Source organism: Phodopus roborovskii, unplaced genomic scaffold (genome assembly GCF_943737965.1).
Source record: "Phodopus roborovskii unplaced genomic scaffold, PHOROB, whole genome shotgun sequence".
NCBI classification, from domain to species: Eukaryota; Metazoa; Chordata; class Mammalia; order Rodentia; family Cricetidae; genus Phodopus; species Phodopus roborovskii.
The window spans coordinates 16,371,372-16,384,955 of record NW_026126447.1 but is presented as its reverse complement, the minus strand read 5'-3'; the positions used below and the strand labels follow the sequence as shown (position 1 = coordinate 16,384,955).

General features: G+C 37.0%; 1 protein-coding gene across 9 annotated transcripts in view; it reads left to right on the top strand.

Moving 5' to 3' along the window:
- Nfib (nuclear factor I B) overlaps positions 1 to 13,584 on the top strand; it is a 398,396-nt gene that overhangs the window by 371,107 nt on the left and 13,705 nt on the right. For 2 of the 9 annotated variants that reach the window (XM_051188106.1, XM_051188108.1), the window contains exons 9-11: positions 19 to 157; positions 3,242 to 3,324; positions 12,923 to 13,011. The exons of 1 other annotated variant lie outside the window; for it this stretch is intronic. In XM_051188106.1, coding sequence (XP_051044063.1) covers positions 19 to 157; positions 3,242 to 3,324; positions 12,923 to 13,011 — 311 coding nt within the window. Of the gene's footprint in view, positions 1 to 18; positions 185 to 3,241; positions 3,325 to 12,922; positions 13,012 to 13,584 lie in introns of all 9 variants that reach the window. 6 more of the 9 variants (XM_051188105.1, XM_051188107.1, XM_051188112.1 and 3 more) reach the window with 4 other exon arrangements.

Below are 13,584 nucleotides of genomic sequence, written 5' to 3'. Positions count from 1 at the left end.
TCTGTTTTTGTTTTGTAGCCTAACAGCAGTGGTCAAGTAGTAGGGAAAGTGCCTGGCCATTTCACTCCTGTCTTGGCACCCTCTCCCCATCCCAGTGCAGTGCGACCTGTGACCCTGACCATGACAGATACTAAACCCATCACTACATCCACTGAAGGTGAGGCAGCTTCACCTACAGCAACCAGTAAGTATTTCTGTAGGAAATGAGAAATGTCCATCGAAGAAGGCACCATTGGATGTATGGATCCAAGGTGGAAAATACGGGGACTTTTCCTGCTACCTGAGCAGATGGAGATTTCTCATTTAAGTGGAGCTAGCAGGCATGTGTGTGGCCCAGCTGTCACATGCTCTCTCTTATCAAATTTCCATTAGCACATCATTTTTGACAAGGGAGAAGTATGCTTTTTTTTTTTTTTTTTTTTTTTTTTAGAAAGCGGCCACAATAAAAAACCCATGCCTGCTTGTTCAAGGTAGACAATGAAATTACACTGATAACACAACACAGTAGACAAAGGTTTTATATCACCAGAAGAGAGATTAGATAATTATTACTTATTGGGGCATTTCTAAAAATCAAACCCCTCCCCCAAGTGAATGGAATCAGTGCCCCTGCAAGATAATTACATGTTTACCTCATTGTAGGTTTTGTCATTATGAGAGGCAGCCACCCATTGTGCTGTGCAGGCAAAGACACTGGGAAGCATAGGCTTAAGTACATGTAAGGTACCTACACTTTCATTATATACAACTTTTTCTTTAATCACTCAGCTGTTTTGGCTATCACATTACAGTCAGACACTCTGCTTATTAGCATGGCTCTACCATTATAAACGTCAGCTGTAGGTAGTATTCTGTGTAGCACACATTAGTAAGCCAAATGATTCCTCCATTCAGAATTAGATAAGGAATACATTTTCAGTTGGCTTCACCCGAACTACCAGCTCTTAGAGGGCACTGATGTACACAGATGGGCCACTGATGAAGTTTCACCTGGGAGGCACTAGCATGTTCCCTCGCCGTGGTGCATTTCTTATATTCTGATGGGTATTTTTTTTTTTCTTGCAGAGAGCAAGGAAATCCCTTGTTCTCTGGAAACTCCCTTGTGGAATTACACCATCAGAGATATAGTTGGTTTTCAGTCTCTCTCAGCCATTGGAAAAACATTCTGTTTTTGTTTTTTGTTTTTGTTTTTTTTATGATTTCTATAAACATTGAAAGAAACTTTTCTAAGAGAAGGTGGACAATACCTTACGGATACAGTGAATACTCAGCATTTGTTTATCAGAATTCATGAGCCCTACAAACTAGTAACCCCAGATAGGCTTAGAATGTGCATCACTAACAGGCAATGCTTGGTAATTAGCTTACTGGCAAATAGTTCTATCCCAGTGAGCACTTCCTTGGATGCAAAGATGGGTGAGACTCTTCTCGATGTTTCCTGTGTACATCACAATCATGGAGACACTATGTGCATGCTTTTAAAATGAGCATCACAGCATCTTTGAAACAAGACATAGTTTGAGTAAAATCATATAAAATATGATTTTAAAAGGTAGTCAAAAGACTACCCAGGATAAATGATCAAAACCAAAGTTTCAGGAACTTCTAGTGCTTACTTTATGCTGACACCATACATCAAATTTAGAAGAGGATCCAGTCCAGATAAGCACAGCCCGTTTCCAGGTGTGACTTCAGTCTGGTTGATAATGAATTGCTTGTATACTCATGCAGGGGTTGTTCAAAAAGAGATCTGATATGACTAGTAAAATTTCTAAAATATTCTAAGCGAATATCTAGCATATATAAAGGTGGCTTCACTAGCCCTTTCTTCACTTCTATATAAAATAAATACACTGAGTAACACAACTGATAATGAGGAACTAGATGTTCAATTTATACGTCAGTCAAGTTAAACAGAGACCAAGGAAGCTTCCCTTTAATGATTGGAAAACAAAGAAACAAGCAACCCAGCCATGGTGTTCACACTGAGAGTAAGGCTCCTTTCTCTCTTTCCAGACTGTGCATTGAATTCTCAAGGTTTAGTGATGGGTGGGGAACACTGGTTGCTAATGGCCACCCTTGCCTTATTTAGCAGGAATTAGAACATAACTTTCGAGTGTCCTCAGTGTTTTTAAAGCATGACCTAAAAGTCCCCAAGTTCAAATGATGCATTTTTAAAGTGAACATGAAAAATTACTATATAATTTTAAAAGCTAGCCTAGTTAAAGTCACTGTCTGAATTCCTAACTAATTATAATGGCTTTAAGCCTTTTCAGACCCTGTAGTGTAACATATGTTACAGACTCGGTTTTTCTGTTGGACCAGAGATGGAGAATAGGCTTGATTCTTCATTTCCTTGTAAAAGGTAGATTTAGAAATGAGAATATTTCTTGGGGCAGTTCACTCCACCGGAAAAGCACATGTGCAAAAAGCAATTGTAAACTAAAACACAGCAATGTGACGAGCTGTCACCTTGCATCTACTCTACCTGGTACACAAGTACCCAGTAGGTACTATCAGTTCGTGCCTGGTCTATCACAAGCAATTGACAGTTGGTTTTAAACTTATGGAAAGTGAAGGGTTTTTGTCTCTTGTTGTTTTCTTCCTTCCTTCCTTCCTTCCTTTCTTTCTTTTTGTCAAAAATGTTTCTCCCAAGCTGGAGGACATTCCCCATATTAGATAAAAGATAGAGCTATGTGATGTAATCCAACCGGGCTCCTCTTTTAGAAAAGTAGTAGTGGATTTTTGATTTGGGGGAGGGGGTTACACATTTGAGTAAAACATTTTTTCAGCTCATCATCATCAAGTGTATCTGCTTAGCCCTTTCACTCTTTATTATCACTTCATCTATTTCCACATTTAGAATCACAGGCAGCCATTATTGATTATTCCTTAGATGCAGGTGAAAGGTGCATCTACCAGAAACGGCTTCAGTGCAGCTGAACCTCAGCATCTAGTCAGTACTGCAGCTACAGAACACAGTGAGGACAGCCACACCAAAGCATAGGCTGTGGTTCATTGCACAGAGTTTTTTGTTTTTGTTTTTTAGGGGGGGATCAGTTACTTTGAATTCAATGACCATTTCTTTTCTGTTATTTGCTATTCACTCAGACAAAAGAGAAGGGAAATGGAGACACCTTTTTGGTAGTAACTCCTACTTCTCTAGGTTCTTATACATGGACAGGGTGTTCATTCTGACAGTTCACAATTTTTATCTTTGTTTTTGTTCTTCCTTAATCAGCCTACACAGCCTCAGGCACATCTCAAGCCAATCGATATGTGGGACTAAACCCAAGAGACCCATCCTTCCTGCATCAGCAACAGGTGGGCACGTTTCACCCAGGTGGAATGGGGTAGCCACGCTTTGCTTCGGCGCTTTTCTCCATATCGCCTCTCAGATCTGGATTCAGGATGGGGCTCACGGGGCTTCTGAGACCAAAATTGATCATTTTGTTTTCCAAATTTTTTTCTCATTTATCCTTTGCTTCTCACTTATCTGAAGTTTCTCAAACTGGCTCACAGCCTCTTCCGTCTCCGTCTTCATAGCACATAGTGAGACCATCCACAGACACTGTTGTGTTCCAGCCAGACAGTATTGTTCTGTCTTACTGGATAGTGAGGACATAGTAGCCCATGTGGCTTTCAGGCACTGACATGGAAAAGGAGTTTGAGAACTAGCTAGAGTCAATACGTATTTTGTTTTCTCCAGATGTTTCACTCCTCCTTTATATTTTTCTCCAGGAGAAGGATGCCTTCCAAGGCTGAACTCACAGGTGAAACATTATTCCTACTTCTAGTACATTTAAATTGGTTCACTGATTTCAGATGCAACAAAACACTTTTTTTTTTTTTTTTTTTTTGAGGGGGAAGAATTCTGCCTTCTTACATCATTTATGTTTCAAGTAGCATTTTAAATTTCACATCTCATTAATGCTGTAAATTTAATGCAAATGAAGTGTTTACCCAAACTGTGAAAAACTACAGCCAGGATTAATGGTGGCTCATAAACAAATTAGCCACAGTCCACAGCATGCACCATACCAACATAGAAATCCCATGATTCTAGTTATAGGGTCAAAGGAATACTTCCAAGCAATTCAGAATTGAAATGTATTTTATGAGGCATATGCTTGCTGCTCTTAAGTTTGAATACAGAGCAGTTTGAAGTTAACAGTATGTAAAACATTACATAAGAAAAGTAAGCCACAGTACAGAAGACAGAGCTGGGAATAAACACCAAGTTGTCTATGTGTTTATATGAGGTTTATGTATGTATCAAGCATTCGAAGTTACTTGTGCCCACTGACTTAGTTGTAAATGGCTTCTCTAGCTTTGGCTTCCTGTTCTTCAGGCCTTCCCTTTCATGGGCCAAGGTGATAGACTGTGTATAGTAAAGGTCACCACATGCAGGGTTCAGAGAAAACCATAAAGATGATAGCTCATTCAAGATACTTGACATTTTGCAAGGTTAAAATAACAAAACAGAACACGAGAGAACTGACTGAAGACATCTGTATATAGTTATGGAAATACCAAATAATAATTAGTGGCTTTGCCAGCCAATGGCTTCAACATAATTCTCTGGAATGTTGCCTTTTTTCACCTCTAAAATTGCTATAATATGAGTGTGTTATAACAACTATGGTTATATTTAACATATGTATGTGTTTATTGTGTTTTTAAACATATGCTGGATTTATAAGTTTTGGAAACTTGTTTTTTTTTTTAAATCAGTATACATTTTTTTCAGAAATATTTTTGTCATGAGACTTGCCATTATTCTTTATGACACCTCTCTAATTTCTAGTTAATTTTTAATTAAAAAACCATGGCTCCATTATTTAACCTTTAACCGCCAAACACATTTAGAGTATTAGAACCAACCCCATGCATTGAGAAGCAATTGTCCTCTTTCCTTGCTCTAACTAACCCAGGGCAGCTTTAGTTTGTATCAATTAAGATTAATGTCAGGGTTTCCTGTAATGACAATCACAAAAATTCAATTATACCAAACCTACTTCTTTCTTAACATTGTCTAAAGATGCATCAAGAAGCTCAACACAATGAAAACATGGACCTCAACATGGGCAGGAATCTGGGTATCTTTTAATCTGAGGAATATATAGGACACTTTCTTATAGTCTGACATCTATTATTTAAGTGGTCAGTGTTGAGTAAAGACCACTTACAATGTGAATATACTTTCTGAGTTCAAATGTGGTTGCTATTTATGAATATATGGTATGTATTATTCCTTGGAAGCAAAGAGCCATATACTCCACAGTTAAAAATTTTAAATACTGAGCAGATAGATAATTTATCTCTTATATAATGAAATTTTGATTTGAAGAAACCCAGTTTGCCAAATTCATAATGAACTATGATTTTGAGGCATGACGCAAATAACACAAATGTATGTCCTATGATGTAAGCATATCACTTAAGTGAAGCACCCGTTCAAATCTATTATCTTTACCTTTTCAAATTAAGAGCAGTAGAGATGAAGCTGCATAGTCGCTACACAGGAATGGAGAGAGAACAAAATAGTTTAAATGACTTCAGGAAAGGTTATTCTCCCTCCAGCAGAAATGAGATTGATTTACTGTGTCCTCTCATTACTTTACGGAGATTTAAAAGAGACCACTCTTCCAAGGGCAGCTCCTAAATGCATTTGGTTTAAAGCACTCAATGATGAATGCAAAGGAAAATCAAGGGGTACATGAAATAAAAGTGATCAATCATTTTATATTAGCTGGGAGAAATTCAAAATTAGAAAGGCAGTGGCTTTAGTCCGGAGGAGCTTTTTAAACATCCTCCATAACCTTTAATATACATGACCCCTTAAAAATAAATATTGTCACCAGGTACATTCTTCAGTTCATGTGGATTGCTTTATAAAGATTTATCTTTTCAGCTTATGAAAAGTATTGATGTGCATTGTTGCTTGCTAATTTTGCCCTTAGAAAAGGACTTTAATATAGCTTGCATAAATTAAGGTTAACAATAAATTTAAGATTATTGGATATTTTTTACTGTCTTCTAAATGACATCACAGAAGGGCTTTCACTATACCTCTTTCTAACACATGATCACTCTGGCATTTCTCAAATGAAATGTAAAATATTAAAGTACACCCACACTAGCAAATTTGAATGGCAGTGCCAATACTTTGATGCTTAGGTGCTTGTTACACACCGTTATTAATGGTCACACATTTGTGAGCTCCTTTTATTATTCCTGACTCATGCCAGTTCTAACTGCCCTGAAATATTGTGTTTTTTCTGATGTTGGAATTTCACCTAAGTATAAATATCATATTGCATTTAAATTAAAGAAAATAAAGTCACTTAATTATGGAAAGTATTTCAGAAAGGTTCACATAAGGCAATTTCTAACATGTCATTAAAAAAAAAAAAAAAAAACAGTCCTCTCAGTGAAGTGTAATAACACAGAGCATATAGCTAATCAGGACTTGGCTTTATCTCCTATCAGTTTTGAGCATTGTTCAACGCACTAACATCCCTTTGAAATCATTGGCTGACTTAATGCATTCGCCACTGGCCTAGGAGAAATCTTCAAACCAGTACTTCAACAGGAGCTTCATTCTGCTCGTAACTTTTCTGTTGGAAAATGGTGTGGTGTGGCTTCAAGAACTCTGGGATCCTGCTTTAGCAAACAGGGCTCTGCTCTCTACTGCCAAATGCCTTGTCTTGGTTTGGAACACTTTCAAAATGCTGAGGACTCCCTCTCTGACTTCCCTATGTAGATGTCCTGAGCAATGAAGCCCTCCCTTCCTGTTTCCTAGCTCTCATGTGCTCTGCACACATGCCTTTCTGTTGACACTGAAGGGACCCTACCTCCCACATTTTATCTACTTGAAAGAAAGCGGAAACTATGTAGCAGAATGTTAGATTCTACTTAGAAGGAATATAGATTATTTTATAATCGAGTCTAACAATTTTAATGTAAATGGTTAGTATGAGAAAATTAACACCAGTTCTTTATATGCTAAGCTTTAAAAGTTTACCACTTTGAGGACTTATTTTCTATATAGAAAGTTTAATTATTAAAAATAATGTAGCCTATTTATCATCAGTTACAGTTCGGTGAAACATTGCTTTCACAGCAGAAAACTTTAGGAATATATATCAATACCACAAAATTTATTGTAAATTGGAGCTAAAAGTGTAGCCATGAGAGAGCACACCATACAGACCAGCCTAACCTTTGATATAGTGCGGGGATTTTTTGGCGCTTGAGCTTCAGCAGTTACATCCCCTGTGTGACTGCACAACACTGATTTCAAGTTCAGTTATCGACTGGTTATGCTGAAATATTTTCAACACTTCTCTGGGTAGAGTTTGAAAGGTCTTTTCATTACACCAAAGTTTTCTGTTACACAAAATAGTTTTTAAAGAAATTGCCTCTGTAGGATTTTTTTTTTTTTAGACTAAAACTTGAAGTGAAATCCCCTGATAATATTTATCCTGGCAAATGACAAAACCAAAGCTTGGAACATAGAAGCAAGCAATTGAAAAAGGACACAAGGAGACTATCAGCAAAGCTGCTTAGTAGAGCCAGGAAGCAGGCTATCAACACTCAGGCCATTCTTATTGTGGCTGTTATCATAATTGACAGCATGACGCAAAAGCCTATCACATGACTTCTGGGTAGATATGTAAATGGTAAGAGGTCACTTTTCACATATGCCTGCTGAAAAGGAAACACATTTAAAGGAAGTTTTAGTCAAACGAATGGCTATGCAAATGTTTAGCTTTGGAGCTAATTTTGAAATTGAAAAAAAAAAAAAATCCTTCCAATCATCTGTCTGACTTTACTATTAATTCTTTTATTTGCTTTCTCTGGTTATCAAAACAGGGCTGTATATACTGTCCTAATTAATGTCAAAATAAATTATGTTTAATCCAGCCTTAAATTCCAATCAATAAAAACACAAGGAGAAACTGTCTTCTTTCCTGAAACAAAAATGTCTTAATGGGGAAAAAATTTAAGGTGGTATTTGCAACCATTTGAGCTGCATGTGAAACTCAGGACAGGCAAGAGACAGTGAGAGGTGTGGTGGTGAGAACCAACATTTAGGAGTTAGGAGTTTGGCTTTTGCTTTGTGACAGGAACAGATGTGTCTAATTTTGGACATCTTAAAAGGGGAAAGGGTCACATTGTCTCCAGCATTCATAGACACCTTAAGTTCTATAGTCACGAGTATCTTTCATCCAGGCAGACAAAAGACTTTTTTTTTCCCCCAACTCTGAATGTATGAGTTAGAGTCAGTGATTATGATTAAGTCCATGGACTGTTCATACCCATTTAACTTTATTTCATTAAGTATCAAGAAGCATGGCTTCAGAATGACTCTAAGGTACCAGGATGGCTTTGATTTTTTTTTTTTCTTCCTGACAGTTTGCTTGTGATCATTTTCTCTGCTCATTAAAGTTCTACAGGGTCCCTTCACAGCTGCTCCATAAGCAGGTAGTTAATAGAAGAAAACTTTACCCATCCGAGCACTACGGGGAAAGCACGAACACGCAAGTGTCGATTCTTTATATGTGCTTCATTGTCCCCCTCCCCCAGTCGTGTCCCTGAGCTATCAGGAGAAAGGGGGTAACCCAAGAGAACAAAAAACATACAATTCAGGGTATTCCCTTGAGGGCCTTGTAAACCTAAAATGAAGAGGTAAATTTGCTCATGTTGGTTATTCATTTTATGGTTTATTGATTCATTTGAGAGCTATTGTCATCCATGGCACATAGACTGCCTATTTGCTGGATCTGGCAAAGCAGGTCATTTTGCTGACATTTATTTTTCCTCCCAAATTGTATGCATTTAAGAACTGACGTCCCCTTGTATAATAACGATGAAGGGCCTTCATCTGCATGTTCAAACTTGACTTTAGGCCATATTGATTCACTATGGCTCTCAGCAACTTTACACACTTATTTGTGTGTAATATCTTAGATATTTCCACCTAGGTGTTTCTGCTTATGCAGACTGTTCAGTTCCTTAATTAATTGCTAATCCCACCTGGCTTTGACTCATTCACTTTGTAATAGCAGATGACCTAGAACTTCTGACCCTCCTACTAACTGCTAGAAGTACACTTTTTTTTTTAAATGTGGTGTTAGGACCAGGGATCAAACCCAGGACTTTGTACATACCGGGCAAATACTCTAACTGAGCTCACTATAGACCAGCCTCCTTGTGCAGTTATTTGAAAGAAGTTAGTTGAAAGAAGCCAGATGGTTCCCTTCCAGGCTATTTTATTTTATTTTTGAATTGTGCTAGCACAAGGTTCCCTTCCGAAGGAGGAATGCAAGTCTGAGAGCATATGCAGGGCCTTTGCTGTCACTTCCTTTTTAGTAGTTTATAATTGTTTTTATTTGACCCCTATAGTGAATTTTTTGGGGATAGGTCCTATTTCTTTTCTTGTTTCTTCTTGGAATACTGAGCACAATGTATTTAACATAATTGGTTTTATAGATGTCCTTCTTTTATTTTGATAGGTACATATAAATTAAATAATTCAGTCGGCATGTGACTGTGTATTTTGTACAGGTAGGCATATGATTAAGTCTGACTTTTAGAGTGTAAGAATACTAGGGGTCTAGGAATTGGCCCCTCCTCTATACAACCACATGGCACTAAGGACTGGGTTCCTAAACTCATTTGCATGTGGTCATTTAAGCCTGACTGCTGTGGGACAGGAGGCCACATCTTATTTTGTAAAGTAAGATACTTGGAAAACTCACAGAAGTTTTGAACTTATGAAAATGCAATATAGATGTACCACTTAAAATCCAACTTTAAAATTTGACTAGAAATAACTGGCAGTTGGATTTTTTTTTTTTTTTTTTTTTTTATCACTGACCCTTTCTTAGAACAGTGGCTAAACTGTCAGTAACCCAAATTTTAAAATACTTATTACTTACTATTTAAACTCTATTATTACTTATTATCTAAAATCTAAGTGTAAAGTGAAATTGTGTTTAGCATCTTGAATTTATTATTAATAAAACATCTTACATGTTCTTCTAAAGACACTTAAATGCACTTAGTTGGAGTCTTCCAGTATTAAAAACTGCCCTGAATTTGCTTGGTCCAAGAGTGTCTTGATTAAATAAGAAGCTTGAGAATTGACTTCTTAGACATTCCTGCCTGGGAAATCTTTGGTGAATAATAGCTGATTATTATTTTAGTTAATTATCTGTTTCCCCTGTCTATCAAGGGTTTACTTTAATGGATAGTTTATTAGTCCAAAGATAATTAAGAAAACAACAACAATAATAAAAATAATAAAAGGGAGATACATTCTTGCTCTAGTAACTTAGCTCCAATGAGTGGTACACAAGCTGGAATAAATATCTGCCTTCTTAGATGCTTTGAAAGCATAGGCAGTACTGGCCCATAATATAGATGAATAAATTGAAATTACATTTTATAATTCTTAGTTAATAAGTGAAAATTAATATTAATTAGTATCCTGCCAACTTCTTTGGCATTAAATTATTGTTAAATACAATCTTTGATCAATTTGTATATATTTAAGCATTATTTCTATTTTAGAGAAAATATGCTTCTAAAAGACATAGGTGTGTACATGCACATGCATATGTGTCAATGATAAGTAGAAATAATTTGTTTAGTCTCTTTGAAAATGTATGTAGGAAAGTAAAGATAAAAATTATGCTTATTTTAAATGTTCAGGATGAAGCCAAGGATTGCCCCCTTGAAAGTTTTAGAAACTAGCAGAATTTACATAAGATCCTCCCAGGAAGACAGTAGTATTTCATGTCTGAGATAGCCCATGAGTGGTACTCAGGGTCTTTCGGTTTTGTGAAGAATTACCAGCTTTCAAAGAAAGCAGATGGTTCCCTAGACATTAACCTGTAGCTCGTCACTAGAATTGGTTGTGGTATGCCATTACACACATCTCACTTCTTAGAATGCTGACTCAAACCTGACTCAAAACTGGCATTCACTGGTAAAAGTGGATCAGTGGGTGGCTCCCCAAGTGACCTCCTATTATCAAGCTCTTTCAAGGCTCAGATTTTGAAATGTGTCCCACTTATTTCTGATAAGCAGTGTAGCCTAGCACATTGCATTTCTGTTTACAGAGATCTGTCTCTGTCTCTCTCTCTCTGTCTCTCTCTCTCTCTTACACACACACACACACACACACACACACACACACACACACACACAAGAAAACAACCCATATCCTGCACTACTGGATAAGCCTGTAATCCCAGTCTACTGCAGGCTGAGGACAACTTGTGTCCAAGGCTAGTCTGAGTTACATAGCAAGAATCTGTGTATACACCCTGCCCAACTGTGTCTCCTCAAACACAAATCTCACAATGCTGCTTCTCATACATTATAGACTAAACACATTTTCTTCTTTGAAATAGCAGAAATATGTCATCTGTTTAAAAATGAATAAGGATGTATTTTTCTCCTTTGTACGAATATTATGGCCTGTTTCCAGAATACCTACTTTCCTCTCTGTTTACTTTCTGATTTATAACCTCTTTATAGCATCAAGCTGGAGACTCCACCCATCCAGTCATCTCTCTCTTCCTCTCTCTCTCTCTCTTTCTCTTTCTACCCAAGGAGACTTTTTCCAGTTCTGTATAAAGTAAAACTAGTTTTATTTAAGTATTGAAGTAATTTCAATGTACCTTCAGCATTTTAGAGTATGTTTTCAGATAAAAGGCATCATTCTGAAACCTCACGATCTCTCATAGCCTGTGAAGAAACTGGAGTCTGAGGGGGAGTAGTCCACTTTTTTTTTTTTTTTTTTTTTTTTTTTTTTTTAAAGTACTGTGTTTTTGCAACAGAATTAAAGCAATTTGTCTCACTTTCCAAGGCTTTTTGGCCGTAGTCACCATCTAGAAACTCACAGAAGAGGGGCAATCCAGGTTAGGGTGTTTAGCAAGGCAGCTTCTTTTCTATGCAAGATACAGTGAATTGACAGCCTGGCTCTCCAGAGGTTAAAAACCATGGTTTGCTATTGTATCTCCACCCCCACCCCCAGCAATGCCAGATAAGTTTACTTTCTTAAGCATAAAAATAAGCAATATATCTTTTCAATAAATCTGCTAGCACTGTAGGGCAGCTGTTAACCAAACAAAGCTGGATAGGGTTCCTGGGAAGCGTTCCGAAGAGCAGAGCCGATGCACAGTTGTAGGGAGAATTTGTCTCGGGTCCCATTCTGCTCGTTCTCCACCGCCTTGACATGCAGGGAAGCATTCATAGTGCCATATCTCTGAATCCTACACAAAACCCAAGCTCATTTTTGACTCTTACTGTACAACGCCACTTTAGGTAAAATGTAATTCATAACACAAGAAACAGGACGCCTTCCAGCTTCTTTACCTGTTAGGGTCAAGGGCGGGGACCTTTCTCCTCTGAACCGCATGTCTTCCGTTTTGCAAACTGCATGCTTTACAGATATTGATTATTCTACTCTGCATAGATGATTTGGTATGTCGCATAGAAAAAAAAAGAACGCATTTTTATTTCCTTTCTAAAATAATCTCTCTATTGAACATTATTAACGTTTTTCTTTTATTTCAGCTCAATTTATACTCTAATACTGGCTAATTGTTATGTTCTAAGCACTTGTTTCTCTGTATGCTTTAATTAATAGAGAAGCATATTGCAATAACTTTTTTTTTCCTAAGGAAAAGTCTGGAAATTTTGCTTTATATAGTAAGATTCTTTTTCTTTTTGGTTTTGTGTTTGTTTTGTTTTTAATTTTGTTTTTTTTTTTTTTTTTTTTAAGTTGCCTCTTGGGGAAGCAAGGGTAATGCCATGTTCAGTACTAGTTTGCATGTGTTCATTTAAATACTAAAAACTGTAGTACTGCTCGATCCATATCTGACTGCTAGGTTTCAATTGACAGCTGAGGATTTGTGACTGGACCATGAATCAAAACGGCAGGCATTTATACCCCAGTACCAGTGAGGATACATTGGGAATTACTTGGCAAAGGTAACATTTTAATTATTTCCAACCCTACACTTACACCTAAAAATTACATGACCTAAAGTGTTTGTTTTTAATTAGTTGTACAGAAAATATGTTAAAAGTACAGTTGTTTGGCTATACCACCCCCATTCCCTTATCCCTCCCTTTAATTCTTCTAGATGCAGCATCAGTTTAACCCGAGACTGTGGCATATGTTAACTAATCATGGGAATTTCTCAATACTGTCAAATGTTTGGGACAAATTTATAACATTTTTGAGGGGGGGGTATTATGACATTTAGATTTAAGGGCCTGAAAGTGAAATCATAGCTTTAGGCAAGCTTTTTCTGCTACCTGAGGATAAAACATTGGTTTTCTACATTATTGCATTTTCTCATTCCAACCCTTTCTTCTCTTGCTAACCCTAAACCTTTTTAGTATCATTTATTCCTCTTTCAGTGGGAAAAGACTAGAAGAAAAGTTTTAAGCCTGTCAGTGTTCAAAGAGCCAGTAAATTTTGGAATGGGAAGATTATTAGATTCTGTAGTTAAAGAAGAAATTTTGTTTAAGTAGTTTAAATTTCTGTTTGCAGGCTGA